Raw genomic sequence first — 21,815 nt, forward strand, 5'->3', positions numbered from 1 at the left:
CCATTAAAACATCAACTTCTCCTCTAAAAAGTCTTTATGGAATGAAGCAATTAAAATCTCGCACCACTCTGTGTGTGTGTGTGTGTGTGTGTGTGTGTATACAGAGGGTGTCAAAAAATGTATACACACTTTAAGAAAGGAAAAAGTTGTATTAAAATAGTAATATATACCAACAACAAAAGATGAATACAAGTCATGTTTGACTTCTGCAATTACAAGAGGTGCTCAAAGTGGTTACCATCAGCGTCCAGACACTTCTGATGACGGCGAACTACTGCTTGAGCAACGTTGACCAAAGCGTCCATTTGTAGCCATTTTTTTGGCACCCCCAGTATATAGTATATTCACACACATTACTAGTTTCTCTAATTTTGTTTAATCTCTCTATTGTAAACTACTCAAGGACTGGTAATAACCTTAAACATTCCAAAGCACCACACATGGAAGAATTTTCCACAGTGGCTGTACCAATCTACATTCCCACTAACAGTGTATGAGGGTTCCTTTTTCTCCACAGTCTGTCCAACACTTGTTACTATTCGTCTTGTTGATAACAGCCATTCTAACAGGTGTGAGGTAGTATCTCATTGTGGTTTTGATTTGCATTTCCTTAATTGCTAGTGAAGCTGAGCCTCTTTTCATGTATCTGTTAGCCGTTTGTAAGTCTTCTTGGGAGAAGTGTCTGTTCAGGTTCCCTGCCCAATTTTAATTGGATTGCTTGGATTTTTTTGCTGCTTAGTTGTGTAAGTTCTTTACATATTTTAGATATTAGACCCTTATCAGAGGTGTTGTTTGCAAGTATTTTCTCCCATTCGGTTGGTTGCCTCTTTGTTTTGTTGATGGTTTCTTTTGCCATGCAGAAGCTTTTTAATTTGATATGATCCCATTCATTTATTTTTGCTTTTTCGAGGTGTGATAAAAAAAATACGGTGAATCTTTAAATAAAAATGTATTACTGTAAAAGACAGATTGCCATTAATTCCCCTCAAAATACTCCCCGGCCCATCGTTCATGCCACTTTCTGAAGCAGTTCTGGAAGTCCTCTTTTGTGTCTTTAGTTGCGCTGTTGTGGCTGCCTCGATCCTGAATCATTTTGACTTTGGGGAAGAACCAGAAGTCGCACAATGCCAGATCCGGTGAATAAGGTGGATGAGGACACACCATAATGTTTTTATTTGACAGAAACTGCCGTACCAGAAGAGATGTGTGACAAGTAGTGTTGCCATGACGGAGGATAAAGACACTCACGAAAGAGGACTTCCAGAACTGCTTCAAAAAAAGACAAGAAGGATGGGATATGTGTGTTTGAAGAGAGGGGAAGTATTCTGGGGGATTAATGTCCCCCTCATTAAAAGGTGTGTCTTTTACCGTAATGATTTTTTTTCATTTAAACATTCACCGTATTGTTTGATCACACCTCGTATACTACTTGGGCCATAAAAAAGATTGATTGATAAGAATAAAAAGCAAAAATTGTGAAGCTGAGCATCAGTATGCCAATGGAAATGTCTTTATATTTCATATCACTGAATATGAGACTTGAAGAACTACGGTAGCTTTACTTTTTTTATATATATCAACAAGAATTAAATTACTGTGTTTATCTGGGTAGAATATGATACAGACTTAGGTAAAACACATGAATATCTGCATTTACTAGGGGGAAAAGATTGCTTATTTCTAATCTTAGAGGAAATTGTATAAGGAAAGGCCGTGGTAGGATCTTCTCATAATTATGCCTTCACATTAAGGTTGCTTTCTTCATAAGTCAATGAGATACTGTGTTGATAATATGAATGAAAACTCATCTGACACATTTACTGCAGTCAATAAAGAGCGTAGGAAGGATGATTTGAATCCCTCTTGCTCCAGGATAAACTCAAATTTGTTTAGCATAGTGCATGGCACCTAAGTATTTCTTGAATGAATGAATACAAGAATGAACAAGAAAACAAAAACAACAGCTGAGGGTACAGGATCAGACTTACTTCATCTGATTCAGTCTCTAGTTCTGTTTTTGCATCAAGTAGGCAAGACAGAAACACAATGACCTCCGAAGTCAATATGAAGATTTAATTTAATTGATAGGCTTTCCTGACATCATAAACCACAAAATTATAGCTTGAACTGTTTTTGAACAGCTGCCATATATTCCCTTAAGGGTTTGTAGCTTTGTTGAGCACGCATTCAAACACTTACAGGAAAAGCTTGCCAAAAATTGTGCTCAAAGTAAAGAATGACTTTCTATGCTACAGAAAACAGATGTAAGAATTCTTAAATTCTTTTCCTACAAATCAAAAAAAGTAAGAATTATATTTCTAATCTGGGAACGATTAACTGAAAAATGCCATTGCTTTTTTATATTTAAAAGTGAGAATTTTTTAAAGAATTCTCAGGTTTATTTTTCAGAACACCTGAGATATAAATCAAGATTTGCTCACCATGGCATTCAACAACCACTAGTTATTCCTTAATATTGCTGTTTACTAACAATATCCCCTTCCCATCCCACTTTCCCACAATGAAACAACTAAAAATTTAGAGTTGTCATTGTTGAGCAGATTGCCATTGGTAATCAGATTACTTTAGCCAAAGTGGGCCCCCCCGTGCTATGTGTTTCTTCTGGTTTGAGTGACCAAATGTCTTCATCATCTCTCGAGACTCTTTCAAGAAGGATGGCTAGAATTTTAACAATTCCTTTTTCCATTTTCTATACTTCTATGACTTCTATGCCCTCTCTCTTACTATACAAAAGAGAAATTATTCAGAAATCTCTCAAAGAGATGGTCAGTTTGCCTTCCTTCCTTCTTTTCCTCTCTCCCTCCTTTCTTCCTTTAAAAAAAACATTTGTTTTAGACCATGTATTGCATTAGATCTCCATAACTCAAAAGACAAGTATGAAAATAATCCCTTACTTCAGGGAGCTCATAGCTTAATAGGAAAGACTTACAAATTAACGGATACAAAATATTGTATCCTTTAGTGCCGCTATGGAATGTATTCAAGATGTTACAGAAATAGAGAAGAGAGAGCACCTAACTATTCCTGCTCAAGAGATGGTTTTGCAGTACAGGTGTGAATAGACAAGGACGGGGAAGGGAAGTATTGTAAACAAGCAAACATTCATTTATTCAATGATTTGAACCTCTACTATGTGCAAAGCTGGGGCTATCGCAATGATTGAGAGTGTTCTGTCTAATGATGGTTACATTATAGTAGAAGACACAACGATGACAACTAGCTACATAATTATTATAACTGCAATTGTGATAAGTGCTACAAAAGGTACAAGGTGCTAAGAGAATCTAAGGGGATCTGACTGAGTGTTGGAAGGGTGGTGGAAGGTAGTACTCAGGGACGGCTTTTGAGGCAATCATGTTTAAAATGAAAGCTGAAGGGTCAATAAGAAGAATTCAGTAGATAAAGGAGAAGTGGAAGAGCCTTTCAAGACAAGAGACAGCACAGGCAGAAGCTATAGTGTGAAGAATGGAAAGGACAGGAGCAGGAGGCCAGTTAGTTACTGTAGGAGTCAGGTGACAGAGCTTGAAAGGTTGGATTAAGGTGGGTCTGTAGAAACAGAGAGTAGATAGACAACTGACTTATATGGGAAAGGCTGAGAAAATGAGAACTTTCAAGGATGACACTGGATTTTTGGCTTAGGCAAGTGGTAGACGGTTGTACCATCCCTGACGGAAGTTGGTAGAAAGATAGTGAATTTAGTTTGGACATGCTGAGTTTGAGATGTCAATGAAATATTCTAGCTGTGTTGTTAAGAAAACAAGTGGGCTCCTCCAAGAATGATGAGAATAGAACCCCATTCCTATGAGTTTATTGTGAGAATAAACTTAAATTTGGGTCAAAATGAGTGTTTACTTTCATTCTAATGTCAAACCTACAGTGTTTCCCCGAAAATAAGACCTAGCTGGACAATCAGCTCTAATGCATTTTTTGGAGCAAAAATTAACATAAGACCTGGTCTTATTTTACTATAAGACCGGGTCTAGTATAGTATAGTATAGTATAGTATAGTATAGTATAGTATAGTATAGTATAAAATAACATAACATCGGGTCTTATATTAATTTTTGCTCCAAAAGACGCATTAGAGCTGATTGTCTAGCTAGCTCTTATTTTCGGGGAAACACGGTATTAATGTAACTAAGGCTTATACGTTTCAAATTCTTGCTAACTCTGTAAAAAGTACACAGTGCTCTTATTCTTTTGAATCTTGCAAGATGGACATCAAAATAGGTTTTTTCCAGCCAACCCTTTACCCTTTACTCTTTGCTCATTATTCTAATCCACCCATCAAAGCAAATAGTAAATTGTAAACTTAGAGCTTTGAAGATTATAAAGAGCTTTGTAATAGTTATTACTCTTTTAATTACCTGAAATATCATATATTAAATGTTTCATTTAGGACAGATATACAAAACAGAATCTTTATATTTCATGTAACTTAAAAGGTACTAACCATATTTTCTTCCTAACAATTTCCAGGCTCGGTACATTCTTAAGGGGAAGGTCTATCTACTAGAACATTACATAAACAGTCATGGACGCCAATACAGATTACCTCAAAATGGGGGGAGATCTGAGATGAGGGGAAGGGCAGGGGAACATCAGCTCTATTTGCAATGCTTTGTTTCATTTAAGGGGAAAGGTACGGATCGGAAGCAAATTTGTCAATGTTGACATGTTGGGTTAGTTCTGGGTGGTGGGTATATGATTGTTGTATTGTTCTCTGTTTTATGATTCTTCCATTTATTTTTTTCATAAAACTCTCTAAATCAGCAAACAAAAGAGACATAAAAAGCAATTAATTCAGAAACAATGTCACCTGTCACCCATGTGTATATGTGTATATATGTATATATGTATATATGTATATATATGTATATGTATATGTTTATATACATGTATGTTCTATTACATTTGCACTGCATTCATACATATGGAATTCTTTTTAACAAAGTTCATTGCTTTGGGGTACTTAATTTGTTGTGAAGTTAATGATCCTTATTTCAAAGCACCACTGTCTCTTATTAGAGGAATGACTGATATTACAGAAGGCAACGAGTTGTTGGAGTGGGATTTTGCTAACAGAAAGAACAAAGCTTTATGCCTTTAGGTGGGAATAAATTATAGCTTCATACAAATGCACTTACTAATAAATCAAAGAGGAAATTAAGAGCAGTAAATCTATGACCCAAATGCAGACTAATTTAATGGGATGCTTTTTAGAGATTTTCAAGGACTGCCAGCAAATCCTTTCAGATTTGCAGCAATAAACAAAATGCTGTGTGGTGCTTATCCATCAAAACACACTCCTGTGCATTTACTCTTCAGAGGGAAACTTCTGCTTACACAGAATAATCTCAGAGGAAAGGGGTAAAGAAAATACCAAAAACAGATCAAGGAAGCGGATAATTGCTTACTGTTTTGCAGATAGAAGTAAAAGCTATCATGGATATCTCACTATTAATCCACTCAAATGACTAAAAGAAACAAAACACATCAATGTGTGGCAGTTGGTTCCAAATGACTCTGGATTCATATTATAGTAGAAACCTAGTTTTTTTGGACACTGTTCTGATTTCTTACAGAATAAGTTATGCCTTGAGATATCTTACTAATTTAAGAGGATGAAGTGTTATAATCTATTTACAGTCTTATCCATTTTTCCATTGCTTTATTTTGACACTCTTTTCTTTAATATCTTTCCATGTATTTGCTGACATAAGTGGCTGATAAATTATTTTTTGTCACTGCTGTTTGTTGACTATTTTAGTCAGAAGCTTGTCTGTACTCCTCCAAGTCTCATAAATATAACTAACAGTTGTGATCTACTTAATATCTATATTTCGGTCTTCACCAAAATTGAGGCTGAGTCCCACAGAACTTCCAACAAAATGGCATTTCTGACTATTTTGGTATTGGGTAGCAGTTTAGAGAAATAACACTGCTCTGTAAAGAATCTAAGTGCCAAGTGGCTTAGGCATTTGTCCTTAGAAAAATTACCATACTACTCCCTCCTTTGAGCAAGCCCCGTTTGGAATGGGTTTACTGTGAAACACAAATACCACAATGGGTCCAATACGACCCATATCATTTTGGTGCGGGTCAAAACTAAGTCACAGAGTTTTTCTTTGGGAGAGGCAGCATGCTGGTAGGAAAAAAGTGAGTTAGAGAGTAAAAATGATCTGGATTTAACCTGAACCTCACTGAATAACTTTGGGCAAGTAACCCAACCTTTATAAAATGTAAGAATCCTCACTGGGTACATATAAGCATGTATGTCAAAGTAACATACATGAAGTAATTAGCAGGCATCTACCATACATTAATTTTCTTTTCCTATAGTTTTCACAGCATAATGGGATGTTTGGACTCTACCTTTAAAATACTCAGAAAGAACTACACCATCTCAGCCCACATTTAATAATTTCTGTGTCTATCATGATTTGCTCACTTTGGAGTCCCCTGATTTTTATAATCACAGAGGTTCAAGGAAGTCCAAAATATTATCCAGGCTTATAAGCAGGACCCTTCCTAAGTGATCTGAAAACTATGACCTACTTTTGTCCAAGAATCTCTAAAGGGACCTATAATCACCACTGGTAACTCATTATATTAATTCAAATTCCTTATAGACAAATTCCTACTAATGTCTAAATGATGCATTGAAGTTCCTGTCCCTCTTTACTCTGTGAATACGATAAATTAGAGGCCCATCATACAACATTGCTTGAAATAAAATCTGTAATCATATTCCTTCTATCAGGATCTTCTCCAGGCAAACAAAGTAATAGCACTGTTTATCAAAGAATCACGTATTAATTAACACAAACTCACAACACAGCTTAAGAGTAGAAAAAGAAAATGGACTTGTAGGGTCCGTTGTATATACTTATTAGCTATGGGGACCATAGGCAAATTACCGAACTTCTCTGAGTTTCATTTTCTACATCTGTAAATGAGGATATCATCTTATAATACTGTTTATTTAAAGGATTAAATTAAATAACGTAGGACATTCAAACTATAGTCACTATCGTCATCTTTATAAAAAGGAGGCTAAAGGGGAAAAGAAAAGCACATACCATATTCACTGCATCTTGGTCAAAAGGGTTCCATTCTATGTTCTGAGGATAGTGGGCCAGAACCTTGGATTTGAATGTTCTTTTCAAAGGACTCTGGTCAAAATTTTCACCTATAACAAATAATTAATAATTAGTTAATGCCCAGAATTTTTCAAAAGCATGTCATAGTTTTGTTTTTATTTTGTAGCTTTGTCAACTGATAATTTTGAAATCTGATTCAATTTCTACTTCTTAACAGTCTGACTTGTAAAATTCTCAATGGGCAACTGAAAAGGAACTGTTAATAAGAGATCTGCATTTAAAACTTCAGAATCTGAATTTTAAAATTCTGGCTAGACAGCTGATACTAAAAATCAGATATGCTAAAATAATCCATGCTGTAACCTAATTATTGTCCTCATTTCAAATACGTGGTGATTTAAAAAATCCATTTGGAATCATTAAAGAAACATTCCTGAATTAAGCTAATCATACTTCTAGGATCCTGAAATTTTGTACATAGATCAACCCAATGCAGTGCTCAAAGGAGGCAATGTGCTCGACTTTCCACAAAATTCTCTAATAAATATGACTGCATCTCCAGGCTTTTACGAGTAATAGAATTAACAGAATTAGAAACATCATTACTGAGTTGTCTAGTTTAGTAGACAAAATACATCTAACACACCAAATTGAAAAGAAACAAGCTATTTTAAGCCAAATATATCTGTCAAAATTCTGGAAAGAAAAGTAGGCTATACTTTGATTATTATATATAAGAACATTTAACAATAGCTGTCAGCTCAGTTCTTTGTCTCCTTAACCAAATTAACTCCCATGAGACCTGTTACCTGCAAATGCCTTAGTTTCATAATATTTTAATGTGAATGGATCTTAAAATTCTCAATGTCAAAAAGTTGAGACTGATGAATGAGAATACCTTGGAGCAGTATTATTCTGTCTCCTGTGTTTTTTCTACTTTTTAATAACTTTACTTAGTAAGCACAAAACATGAGCTATTATATCAAAAGATGAATGCAACTTACCAGTATTTGTACAAGTAAAAATATCATAAAGCAATTTATGAGTCACTCTTGGACATTAGTTAGACTCAGTTTCCATTTTTGAAAAAACTATGAAAAGATAATCCTAAAACATCTTTTACTGCAAAACTTAACAGATCACAGAGGGGGGGAAAGTCATACTCTAAAATCTTGCTGAAGACTGCAATATAAAATACACAGAAGCTTTTTTGAATAAAGGGACATAAATTTAAATAGATTTGCTGCAGCAAGTAACCTACAGTTTCTAATTTAAGACCTGGGCTAATGATCATTTTCCTTTGGATTCCTCTTACATATTTAGGCAAGCACTTCATCTCTGTATCTTTCTACCCCCGCATTTCCATCTTCTAACAGACAGGGAGTTTTCACTTCTAGAAGAAAAACTGTCAAAGGCATCCTTAAGAAAAGTTTATCAATTTTTTTCACTATGCTTCTAGGATATGTAAACATCAAAAAGTCAATGAAAAAAGGTGAAACTGTCCATGAGTCAGTGTGTGTGAAGAAAAGAGTCAGGGTTCAGAATGCTTCATTTCAGGAAGGGTAAATGATATCTTTAAAGCTGATACTGGATTCTCATGCAAACACTAAGATTTTTAGATTATTCACTTCTTCACTAAAACAAACAAAAAAAGGTTACTTTTCACCTCATTTCAAGTCAGAGAAAAACAAACAAAACTTCTTCCTTATTCTAAAGTTCTATGCTGCTGACTGCTGTTGACACAGCGACAGGATATCCTTAGAAAATAAACGGCCATCAAAAAACTCTCTCCGCTCATCCTCAAACACCAGAAATGCTTATTTTTATCATTCATAAATGTAAACAAAATAGGAAACACTGTGGGGCAGATGAAAGAGAACATAACGCAGGATATAACTCCTTCAAACACTTACCTTTTAATGAATTCCTGCCTGCGTTTGGTTAAAATAGTAACATTATCTTCATTCATATATCAAGTTATTAATGAGACAAGAGGTAAATCAGAAAAGTCATGAGAGTGCCATTTTCAACATAATTGTTCTGTTAAACTCAGGAACACTACACCCTCTTGAGGCACGATGAATCAACCAGGAGAGAGAAGGAAAACCACCTCCAGAGAGAAAAGATTTCACAAAAACAAAAAACCGAAAAAACCCACAAAACAGAAACACAAATCTAACAAAAGAAAAATAGAGTCACCACCACCACCACCACCACCACCACCACCACGACCACCACCAGCACCACCACCAGCACCACCACCACCACCACCACCACCAGCACCATCAGATTGCCAAAAAGACGGGGGTGGGGGGGAGCAGGAATAGGACAGATCATTGATATATATATATATATATATATATATATATATAGCTGTCTTGGCAAATATTAATATTATTTTTTATTAAAATATATTGGGGTGGGAAAATATTATTTTGAAGGACATTATGGGAAGAAAAAACTATGTAAAAATTCTGATAACACTGTTAAAGACTTAGAAGTGAATGGATACAGTTATTCCTACTAGTATCAGCCAAAGAAGAAAACCTTGGAGATGCCTTCTGGAGATGTGAAATGGGAGAACAACTGATCTTCTCATTTTGAGCCCATGTTTTATAAACCTCTAACTTAGACTCTATTGCTAGGACTTAGTAGGAGAAATGAATCTGTCAAAGAATTTGGATTCTGAGGATCTAGAAGTTATATATAAGCATCCTTCACTTAAAAATCCACCTTTCAAACATTATCCTGAAATGCACAAGGATTATAAATTTGTGAAACTATTAATACCCCCCACTATAACTACATATAGACTTAATTCCAATTAATCTTGCCAAGTAACCTCCTACTAAACATAAGCTGCAATAAAGTCTTTCCTATTAAGAAAATAGGACATATCTGCCAAGAGAGCTTAAAAACTCATGAATATTTTTTTTTTAAGATTTGAAGCAAATGTGGACTTTATGAAAATCAAGATGCAGATGAGAGAACAGAAATACAAAATAATACACTTTTTGCCTAAGCAAAATTGAATAAACAATTATGATGGGCTTGGGGTGAATCAAAATACTGATTTCTAAAACCTCGACTTTTATTTTTATTTTTACCTGAAGTCGTATTTGCAGCATCTTGGCTCTTGCCATGACGATCTGCTTCTAGCCATTGGTACAAAACTACATAATGTGACAGAAACAAAAAAGCTTTATGAACAAATAAACAAACAAAAAAGAAAAAATGACTTTGAAGAATGGAAAATGAGAATAAAAAATTAAAAACAATTAAACATGAAACATTAATATCAATGGAATGTATCTTAACACCAATAGTATACAGCTTATAGCTATTAGTAATAAGAAAGCAAAGAGAATAAGTAATTGTATTTTACTATAAGTGAAATGCTATTTAAACATCTGTAACAGTTACTCGTATGAGGAAAATCACACATATTCTTAATGCTAATTTGAAGATAAGTATCAGGAGAAAGCTAATGTTTCTATAGTCAGATATAACAAAATATGATAATAGGCTAAATTAAAAATTACATTCCAATGTCTACACACCTATCAGAATGGCTAAAGTCCAAAAAACTGACTATACCAAATGCTGACAAGTATGCAAGTGACATTAATTCTCATAACTTGCTGGTGGAAATGCAAAATGGTACAGCCAATTTTGAAGACAGTTTGGCAATTTCTTACAATGCCCAATATAGTCTTATCATATGATCCTATAACCCCAAATCAGGAGAAAAACATCAGACAAATTCCAAGAGGACCAACCTACGATATACCTGAAGAACACTTGTCAAATTTGTCAAGATCATCAAAAACAAGAGAAGTCTGAAAAACTGTCACAGCCAAGAGCCTAAGGAGACATGACAACTAAATGTAATGTGGTATAATGGATAGGATCCTCCAACAGAGAAAGAACATTAAATAAGCATGAAGGAAATCTAAATACAGGACAGACTTCAGTTAACAATAATGTATCAGAAATGATTCATTAATTGTGTAACATGTATCATAAAACTATAAAATGTTAATGATGGGAAAACTGTACATGTGTGAATGGGCGTTTATGAGAGTATATGGGGACTTTGTACTATCTTCTCTGTTTTTCTGTAAATCTAAAACTGCTCTAAAAATCACGTTTTAAAAATTACATTCCATTATTTAAGGTGAAGACAAAAGCATGTATTATACCCAAATCTTACAAGTAGTTTCCCTTTTGTAAATCACTATGTAAACATAAGCTAAAGTCGGCTCTGTACTGTGATTCCACTTAATGAACTACCCTCTTAAGCACTTTAAACTAGGAAATGTCAACAACTCCTGGAGGAAAGTTTACTACAATGAGGCTATTAAAAAATTCCTACCAGAGCTCTGTAACTTAGCAGCTTTGAAGAGTGTTGAAACATCTGGATGTCTTTTATGGGTTACCCAAATGTCTACAAATTTTAGACATCTTTTTATTATTAAAATTTATTGGGTCAACAATGGTCAACAAGACTATATAGGTTTCAAGTGTAGAATTCTATATTGCATCATCTACACATCACATTGTGTGTTCATCAACCAGTCAGTTCTCCTTCCATCACATTTGACCCCCCTTTACCTTCTTCTACCGTCTTCCCCTTCCTCTCTGGTAACCACTATACTGTTGTCTGTGTCTAGGAGCTTTGTTTAAGTTTTAGACACCTTTAAAGAGATATGAGTCTTTCCTTTAAAGAGTCAAATAATGATAATGTGTGGTTCTAAATGACCAGGAAAAGTTGCTTATGGAACTCCTATACCGAAGGAATAAAGGAACTGATTAATTATAAACGACTCGAGGTACCCTGAAATCACCAAGGAAGTTATTTGGGTCTTTAGTGCCAGCTAGAACTGTGAACTGACATCCATCATCAGTGATAGAGGCCCCAAACAGACCTCTGTACAGCCCCGCCACACATATCCAGTGTGCAAGGTCCCTGGTTGAAGGTGCCCAAGTGGGGACACAGGTCAGTACCTCCCCCAGGACACTGCACACTTCTGGGAGGCACACAATTGTTCCAGTTGGGACAAGTATAAAAGAATTCAGAATTCAAGAAGTAGACCTCACTCATTAAATATACAGTACAGGTATTTCTTCTTTCTAGTTTGCAGGAGTAACAACTACTCATTAGAATAGAGTAGAATAGTATTAGAACATGACACAAAAATCTCCCCGTTTGAAAAAGCAAGCATGAACTTTGCAACTAACACTAATATCACTCTCACAAAAATAAGACACAAAGTAGGGAAACTAATCCATTAATTGGTCTAATAATTCTGCGTAGCTCTTATTTAAAGCCTATTCAGCTTTGATTAAGGTAAAAACTCTAGGTTGTGTTAAGGGTATTACTAGGAATATTTACCAATAGTTCCATTACTTCACATAGCCCTTGTTTCTGGTCTTATCAGAGAAAGATAAAAGAAATATAAAAGCTATTCCAGGTCAATTTACTCTGGCCAGTTACACAGAGAATTATACATAAGCAAAAATCATTTAAACAGATTTAGAGATTCAATTATTTTATCATTGCCTCCAGGTTACCAAAGTCCAATTAACTATGGTCTAAATAATTCACAAAATTTCCAGTGCAGTGCATCTGCTTCATGCAAAGCTATGTGATTCACAATCAGACCAAATTTGGATTTCAACTCAACTTTATAGCATGTATATTTAAAAGATAATGTGTAACGAAAAAAAATGTTACTAATATTTTTACTTAAAATACTAGAATGTATGGGCAGTTTTAGAAGGACTGAACTCCAAAAATTTCTTAACTCTCATAAAGTATCTGAAATATGTCATAATACTAAGAGTCTGCTACTGTGTCATAGCTGTTAGAATACCAAGCACACACCTCTTCTCACTGTGGCTGAGAACGTGAGAGCTGGCCTTTTGGTAGACCCATGCTTCCTTCCTCTCAAATAGCACTGGGACATAGGGACCCTACCCCCAGCTCCTGTGCTTGCAGTTGCAAGTAGATAGGGATTTGTGAACCGTGGAGCTATGTCTCAGCCTGAGTGGCCCTGTTTATATATTTTTTCACTTATCTCCTCTCTGAACCTTCCCACTCCTAGGGCCTCAGTGAGTTCCCTCCCTCATTATTGTGGACAATAAGAGAGGAGATACCTACCAAGAAGGGCACTTGGTGGCTAACTGGGCTCAAATTTAAAAGCAGATTCTAGCAGCCATTTCTAAACCGGGGCCTCTCAGGCAAACCACCCTTCCGGGAGAAGCCTGCACTAGCCTGCCTGCCTCCCCCACTGAACTGCCTACCTGCTCTGTGCTCCTGCTGTCTGAGCCAGCCCTTATAAAGCAGTTCCTGGAATTGTACTAGGTTGGTGCAAAAGTAATTCTGGTTTTCACAATTATTTTCAACCTTTTAAACTGCAATTACTTTTGCACCAACCTAATATTTCAACCAATAGGACTGAGGCTTTCCCTGTCCAATCAGAGCGAGGCAGCTGTATCCCCATCAGCAACTTCACTGACTAATCAGAGCCGCTCCATTCTGACCAATCAAATTACAAGAATTTGGAGTTCTCATTTGCATGAGGACAGACCAATCAGGGACCAGGGGGGAGGACCTCTGTCTATATAAGTCAGCTCCCCGTCTGGTTGGGGGAGTGCACTTTCCCTTTCTATCAAAGGCTGAAGACTGTGCTTCCCTGGCTGGAGATGAAACACCAGAGCAGCACAGCAGCAGAGCTGTCTAGCCAGAAAAAGGGCCTCACCCTAGCCTACTCACTGCTATGCTGTTTCACAGCTGAACTGTAACACTACTGAGCTGTTCCACAGCCAAGCTGTATCACAATTGAGCTGTTGGCACTGAAAAAAGTTTCCTTCTTCACTGCACTCCAAATTGGGGATTCCTATTGATGTTGAATTGGCACCTATGACCATTAGTTGACATTTCCCATTTGTACCAAAGCCTATTTCTGCCCAGGGTATTTCTCCACAAAACAAGGTCAAGTCACATTATTTTCCCATCCTGTTGTCTCTGAAGGATACTACAGAAGTCTAGATGTTTCAGAGAAAGTTTGCTGATAGAACAATGAAGACAGATGGGAAGCTTAAAAATGTAATCTCTTCTGTCCTATCCCTTTTCTAATGGGAAAGTTAAAAAACACACACACACACAGGTAATAAATATGGACAGAATATTCTGAGTAAAAAATGTTTCCTCAGTACTTTGATAAAGATGAGAAGTTGTTCCAAGAAAGAATACAACAAAATAAGGAAGTAGAGGCAGAAAGTATAAATAACTCTTCTGCAGAGTTTTGCTAGAAAAATAAGAAATGGGTAACATTAAAAGAGAATATAGCGTCAAGGGAAGTGTTTTTGTTTTTTAAAGACAGGAGATATTAACTCATTCAAGTAAATGTCCAGTGTGCCCATACTGTGCCAAGAATTCAGGACCAAGACCAGCCACATTCTAACTAGGCACCATGCGTCCTACCACTAAGCACAAAACACAGCTGCAGATTAGTTACTTGCAAAATTAACCTAACAACGAATCCAGGATCTACAATACAGTCCTCTGATAACGAGGAATACACAAAGCACTTTGCTCCTAACCCATGCTTATCATACTATCCCTTTTGTAATAAAATATGAAACAAGAAACTAAATTTAAAAAGTCAGCAAAATATTGTAATTGATATCATGAAACTCTCTAAGAGGAAAGGGTCCGTAATTTTTAGGTAAGTAATCAAGTAAGTACCATGTGTTCTTCAGTGCTTAGTAAATGATTGTTCTTATTCTGAAGAATATGTAAGTGATTTTCGTATAATGATAGCCAAGAAAATAAGGTTCTAGTTCTAGTTGAATATCCCGAGATCTAGTAGCCTAGGACAAACCACTTCTTTGAGCAAAGTTTCCCTCATATATAAAATACTGATTATTTTATTACTGTAACAATGCGTTATTATTAGTATTATTAGATATCTATCCTCTATGAGAATCATTTATCTAATATTTGTGGGAAAGCATATTATTATTCATGTTGCATTTTATCATACAATATAGAACAAATCTTCCCCTATTGCTAAAGAACTTACTCTCTGCTAAAGAAAATCCTAGAGGCCACCTGTTGCCTTCTGAAACAAAAGAAAATCATCTACCAATAAAATATTTATAACTAACAAGTAATACTATAGACCTAGAATTCTAAGAAGATTCAAACTGAAACTTTTCTGCTGCCTGACTCAAAGAAGCAGTTATGTGCATGGCACTAACGTAGACCTTCCCTCCATTTCCATTCATTGCCACACAAAAAAGTCAGAAACACAAGTAACTCAGCTTAGTTTACACAGGGATGCCAATTAACATACACAAGGATACCACTTTCTTCCTCTTACCCTCTTCAAAAAAAAAAAAAAGAAATCCTGCATCAGAGACAAAGTTCTGTAAAGCAAAGATACAAATTACATGGTAGAAAGGGGGGTACATCTGTTTTTCTAATGCTGCTGCCTCATGGTTTAAAAATCATTCTAGCATAAGTAAAATAGAGCAAAACAGTATTAGTAACAGGATTCACTGGGGAAGACAATCTTCCTGTAAGACTCAAATGGAAGCATTATTGTTCCAACAATTACCTGAAGTTGGTACCACAGTGCTCGGTTGATGTGATTTTTGCTAAGCCAAAACAGCCCCTAAGTCTCTCTGCATCACTGTGACTTTCAACTCTGGGTGGTGAACACACAATGGGATTTATAGATGATGTAATACAGAATTGTACACCTGAAATCTACATAACTTTACTAACAATTGTCACCCCAATAAATTAAAAAAAAAATAAAAATCTAATGACCATCTTCATCTCTCACTCTATTTGGCCTTTCTAGAGCATTTGACACTTGACTCTCCTTGCTCCCTTGTGTTCTGTGACACCAATCTCTCCAAGTTCTTTCACCTCTATGATCACTGCAAGAGTCCCTCTGCCGTAATATTGCTTATCTTATTCCTTTGTTGGACAAACGTATTCTGAGATGGTTAGCCATGTGAGTCCACAGAGTCAGGTCATATCCTGTGGGCAGAGGGTACTGCCTCTCCTGAAGGAGGTGGACATTCCCATTGTCAACCATCTCGGGAAATACATCTTATGACATGAAAAGAAATCATGGAAGATGGAACTTAGACTGATATGAAAAAGGAACTTTTTCCTCTTTCTTCCCTTGAGCCTTGTGCAAGCAGTCCAGATATGCTTAAGGACTCTTCTCACTTGTGGGAGAAAAAAAAAAAATCTGTCATGTGAAGGCAGATCTTGGTTTTAGCAAGGAAGCAATTCTCCACCTGGGAGAGAACATAACTCTGTAAAGGGTGGCAAAGGACCAACGGATCCTATGAGCAATGAAAGCAGCCACACAGCTGTTTCCCTAAACTGGTTATGTTACTTTCCATTTATGATTTCCTTCTGTTATCTGTAAGAATTTTATGAAGTCTTATACTCTCAGCTGTAAGAAATAAGGGGCCAGCACAGTAAAGAGAGAACTGCATTCCCCAATACCAGCATAGTGGCAGCAGCAATGATTGGTGAGAACCCCAAGTGGAAGGTGAATCTTGGTAACAAGATTTGGGGTTGGGAAGTTCAGCTGCCCATATCCAAGTTGGTATTCTCTCTTTTCTACCAATTCTTATGGACTGGGCAGTTGTTAAAGGAGCTGGTCGTTAGTCACCTCTGTAGGTTTCTCTTCTTCTACTGCCCCCTATATACTTGTATACGCATATTTGTGTTCCACCGGGTTCTGTCTGCTCATTTTTCCTTACTCTACACACTCCCAACAGCTTACACTACCAAATTATATTAATGACTTCCAAATATACACTCTTCTCTCCAGGACAGCCTTTCCAAGTGCCTATTGGAAATCTTTGCCACAAGCTGTTACAAGTCAAGGTATCTTAAACTGACCTCCTTCGATGCTTCTGAAGCTACCCCTTCTTCCTCTAGACCTTGTGTCAATTTATAATACCAAGATTCACCTAAGTCAGACCCTGGAATTTATTCTCCCTTCTCTTGAAAAAGAATGAGGAAAATAAAATGGAACAGAAGAAATCCCTTTTAGCATACAAAGTGTTTTCAGTAATGAAAAGGGTTCAATTTTCTCATAATGTGGAGAATGAATCTTAGCTGTTCTGCTTTTGGAGCATAAATATAGAATGATTACTAAGCCAAATGTGACCTTAAGTAAAGTATTGAGTCTTTCTGTGTTTTCCAGAAAGGAAAACGGCAATGATGAGTAAAGTTATGTCATAAAAATATGTCAAAGGTTTTTTTCAAAATCCTCCTTCAAATGTCAGGAAAAGTGGGCACGACCACCAGCATGCTTAGCAGCATCCTTGATTTACAGTTAGTTCTCCATTTGCTTGCATCAATTTTTCATTTAAAAAAATCCCACCAAACTATTCCGTAATATGAATTTATTACTAGGTACTGACTTGTAGGTGGAACAAATGCCCTAGAGTTACTCATGCAAGACAACATAGGCAGTAATTCCAACAAATATTATAAAAGCCAGGAAAAAAACATTTGTGTGTGCATGCACGTGTGCATGTCTGAATAAAAGGTAACCCTGAATAAAACATGATCCACACATCATTATCACCCTAAGTCCATAGTTTCCAATAGGATTCACACTTGGTGACGTACATTGTGGGGATGTTGGCAAATGCATAATGACATGGCTCCACTATTACAGTATGGTACAGAATAGTTTCAGTGCCCTAAAAAATCCTCTGTGCTGTCTGTTCATCCCCCTTCCTCTGCTAACCCCTGGCAACCACTGATCCTTTTACTGTCTTGATTATTTTGCCTTTTCCAGAAAGTCATATAGTTGGAATCATATAGCATAAAGCCTTTTCAGGTTGGCTTCTTTCATTTAGTAATATGCACTTAAGGTTCCTCCACACCTTTTTGTGGTTTGTAGCTTATTTAGCACTGAATAATATTCCACTGTAAGGGTGCACCACACTTTATCCATTCACCTACCGAAGGGTGTCTTGGTTGCTTCCAAATTTTGGCAATTATGAATAAAGCTGCTAGAAACATCTCTGTGTAGGTTTTTGTACGGATATAAGTTTTCAGCTCCTCTGGAAATACCAAGAAGTGTGACTGATGGATCATATGGTGAAGAACGTTTAGTTTTGTAAGAAACTGTCACACTGTTTTCCAAAGTGGCTGTACCATTTTGCTTTCCCACTGGCAATGTATGAGAGTTATTAAATGTTTACTTTTAACATTTATTAATTTAGTTAGCTGTTATATTTATGTTGTCGGCATTGATGTGGTTGTCAACAGTGGTTGTCATCATTACAGCTACTCTTTGAGTCATCTGACACATGACTATATTGACTATAAAGGGTTATTATATAACAGTTATATATGTAACGACAAAATTACACATGCCTACAGAAAACAATAATTTCTCTAACAAACCAATGAGCTCTAACAATGAATCTTAACTATTATTTTGAAGTCTGTGAATAACCAGGGACATGGACTCTGGGAGTCAGGTGAGACTTCCGAGAATCATCCCATGGAGCTCAGCCTTCACTGTGCCTTTTTGTCTCACACTATCTTCTCCGTATTTTCCTTTTCTTTCCCCCTTTCCCCTCCTATCTCTCCTTCTTACTCTCAGCTATTTACTGTGCCCTTGCAACCCCCACCAGTGGGGGGGTGCTCTTCCCCTCAGTCTTCCACTGTTAGCTTGAGAAGCCTGGATTCCCAAGAAGATCTGTGAGTAGGCTTTGCAATGGGAGCAGTGCTGAGAGAAGAGAGGTAGGGAAAGGGAGCCTGCGGAGTCAGAGATCTCTAGGTTCAGATTCTCTCATCTCATAGCTCACCTTCATCTTTTAGACTAAAAGTCCCCATAAGAGAACACTCTATAAACACATAAAATCCGATTCAAACATTTTAGAAAATAATACTGCATAAGTGAGCAATTGATAACATGTTAGATTTGAATAATCTTTAAAAAATAATGCAGTCCATGTACTCCCAACCTCATTTATAGCAAACAAATCTTTCAGATGGCTTTTAATCATTACGCTTTCAGTACTACCATGTTTCCCCAAAAATAAGACCTCGCCGGACAATCAGCTCTAATGCTCCTTTTGGAGTAAAAATTAATATAAGACTGAGTCTTATATTATCTAAGACTCAGTATTAAGTTATATTATATTGCATTGTATTGTATTGTATAAGACCCTGTCTTATAGTAAAATAAGACTGGGTTTTATATTAATTTTTGCTCCAAAAGACGCATTAGAGCTGATTGTCCAGCTAGGTCTTATTTTCGAGGAAACACGGTATATACTATCCTCCCTTCTCAAACTAACTTAAAATCACCTGAATTCCACATTCACTGCATCATATTCAACTAGCATAGCTAGTTTTCTTTTTTCCTTTTTTTTTTTTTTTATCCGTTTTGCTTCATGCTGTGCTAATTTAACCTCATCTTGGTAAACAACAAAATGGTCCGCATTTGACAGACTCTAGCTGCAGCAACTGCAGCTGGCCTGTGTGCAAACCAATTTTGTTCACTCTTTATCCTGGCAGGGAGCCCTGCCCTAGAATTGTTTTGGGACTAGTCAGCATTAAACCTGTGTCAGGAAGGTTGCTGAAAGCAGGCATAGAGCAAAGCTGAGAAACAACGCTGTTCAGGAGAGGGATTAAGACAAATGCAGCACTGTGTACAAATCTAGGCATTTTACTGCTGATAGTAAATCTGGGGCCCAGCTTCTTTTCTGTGCCTGGCATTTCTGTGAAAATGACTTGGAAAGAGGATTAGGGAAAAAAAAGATGCACCAAATTTGCTGTGTTTGTTTCTTCCTGGCATGATGGGTGCTTGGTGACTACCAGAAAATGTTACTTACTTCAGATGATAGAAAATGGGAAAGAAATAAACACATCCTTTGCCACTCTCTGTAGCTGAAAGCACTATACAGCTTTTCTTTGGGTATTTAAAAGTTAGATGGCATGATTTTCTACAGATGAACTGGAGGTACAAGAAACAGGAGATTTGCCTAACAACATCCAGCATAGATATAAACAACTCTAACTTTATTAAAAAACTTTGTTAAAAAATAAATTCCTCAACATCAAATGAGTGAATATTGCAATAATTTGTTTTTCTACTTACCTGCTAACAGGTTCAGTCTATACCTTCGGTGTGTCACATTCATTTTGTACTACTATAACTCGAATGAGAATGAAGTGTATTCAATCTTTCAATACCATTAGCCGATAAAAATTGTTTAATAATTTCACAAGTACCTGCCAAAGAAGGCCACGAGGCTTCCCTAAGTAACACCAGATCTGTGGGGCTGGCACAGAAGCCAAAAAAGGGCAGTCCATTTTATCTGATCACAGTAATTTTTGAACATATTGTTGTTTTTTGTGTGTCTGCTCACATAATTCTCATTAAATGCCTAGTATGTCAGTGACTGTAACAGATGTAGAGACTGAGTTTTTTTAAAGCAGCTTTATTTCATATACCCTGACATTCATATACCCTGAGATATATTTCAAATACCCTGACATTCACCCTTTTAAAGTACACAATTCAGTGGTTTTTAGTATATTTACAGAGTTGTGCAACCATCACAACTATCCAATTTTATTTTAGAACATTTCAGTACCTCCCCCCCCAATGAAACCCTGCACCCATTAGTAAATAGAACTTTTGATATAGCAGCCATTCCTGTTTGCTAGCAATGGTAGTTACCGGTACAGGCATTTCTTGGCCTTTGTCAACTGGAGCATACCAAAATAAATTTTAGAGTGCTTCGACAACACTTACCAAAGTCTCAAAAAATGTTTTTCAAATAAACTTTCTCTTTAGTTCAATCTTATCCATGCATCAGCTTGGTAACTTTCACTGCAAGCATAATTTATTTGCATAAGAATGAACATTATCCAACTTACAGATTTCAACACGCATTGTAACCTCATCTGCAAAAGCCAGTTTCCTGCAGATATTGTGTGTTGAGGCTCTTATTAATGAAGTTAGCTATAAGGTCCTATCGAACTTTTCAACCTTGTTTCCCAAATATATGAAAACAATTTTGTATTATCGCAATTTCCAGGCACTTATTATGAAATAAAGTGAAACACTTTCTCATCAAACAGCTAGCATAAAAGGCAAGTAATTGCACTGAAATGAATTTAATCATCAATGAAAAAAAGAAAAATATAATGTAAGCTATATATGTAATTTAGAATTTTCTAGTAGCTACATTTTTAAAACAGTAAAAAGAAACTGGAAAAATTAATTGTAATGGTGTATTTTATTTAGCTCAATGTATCCAAAATATTGCTTCAACTTTTAATCAATATACAATTTTTTTTACTGAGATACTATTATAAGTCTTACAAATCTGGTGAGTATTTTATACCTACAGCACATCTCATTTTGAAATAATAAAGTTTCGAGCGCTCAATAGCCATGTGTGACTAAGTGGCCCCAATACTGAGCAGCACAGCGTCAGATTACTGCAGTCAGTTTCTCTTGTCAATTCCTCAGAAGGGACGGCATTCGTCTAGGTGCCCACCATCCCTGGCCCAGATTACTCCTGTACTCCTAACAGTCTCCCTGTCAATCCGGCCTCTACACTGCTGACAAAATGACCTTCATATGCTAGTCTGATCATTTCAATTCCCTG

The 21,815-nt window shown here is 36.3% G+C and overlaps 1 protein-coding gene across 3 annotated transcripts in view; it reads right to left on the reverse strand.

The window, feature by feature from the left end:
* Positions 1–21,815, reverse strand: part of DENND5B (DENN domain containing 5B) — a 146,765-nt gene that overhangs the window by 78,886 nt on the left and 46,064 nt on the right. Inside the window, exons 2-3 of one of the 3 annotated variants that reach the window (XM_081058740.1) lie at positions 10,232–10,297; positions 7,104–7,213 (exon numbers count right to left, since the gene is read on the reverse strand). The exons of 1 other annotated variant lie outside the window; for it this stretch is intronic. In XM_081058740.1, the coding sequence (XP_080914866.1) occupies positions 7,104–7,213; positions 10,232–10,297 (176 nt within the window). The remainder of the gene's footprint in view (positions 1–7,103; positions 7,214–10,231; positions 10,298–21,815) is intronic. One more of the 3 variants, XM_081058741.1, reaches the window with a different exon arrangement.

Source organism: Rhinolophus hipposideros (assembly GCF_964194185.1).
Source record: "Rhinolophus hipposideros genome assembly, chromosome: 9".
NCBI classification, from domain to species: Eukaryota; Metazoa; Chordata; class Mammalia; order Chiroptera; family Rhinolophidae; genus Rhinolophus; species Rhinolophus hipposideros.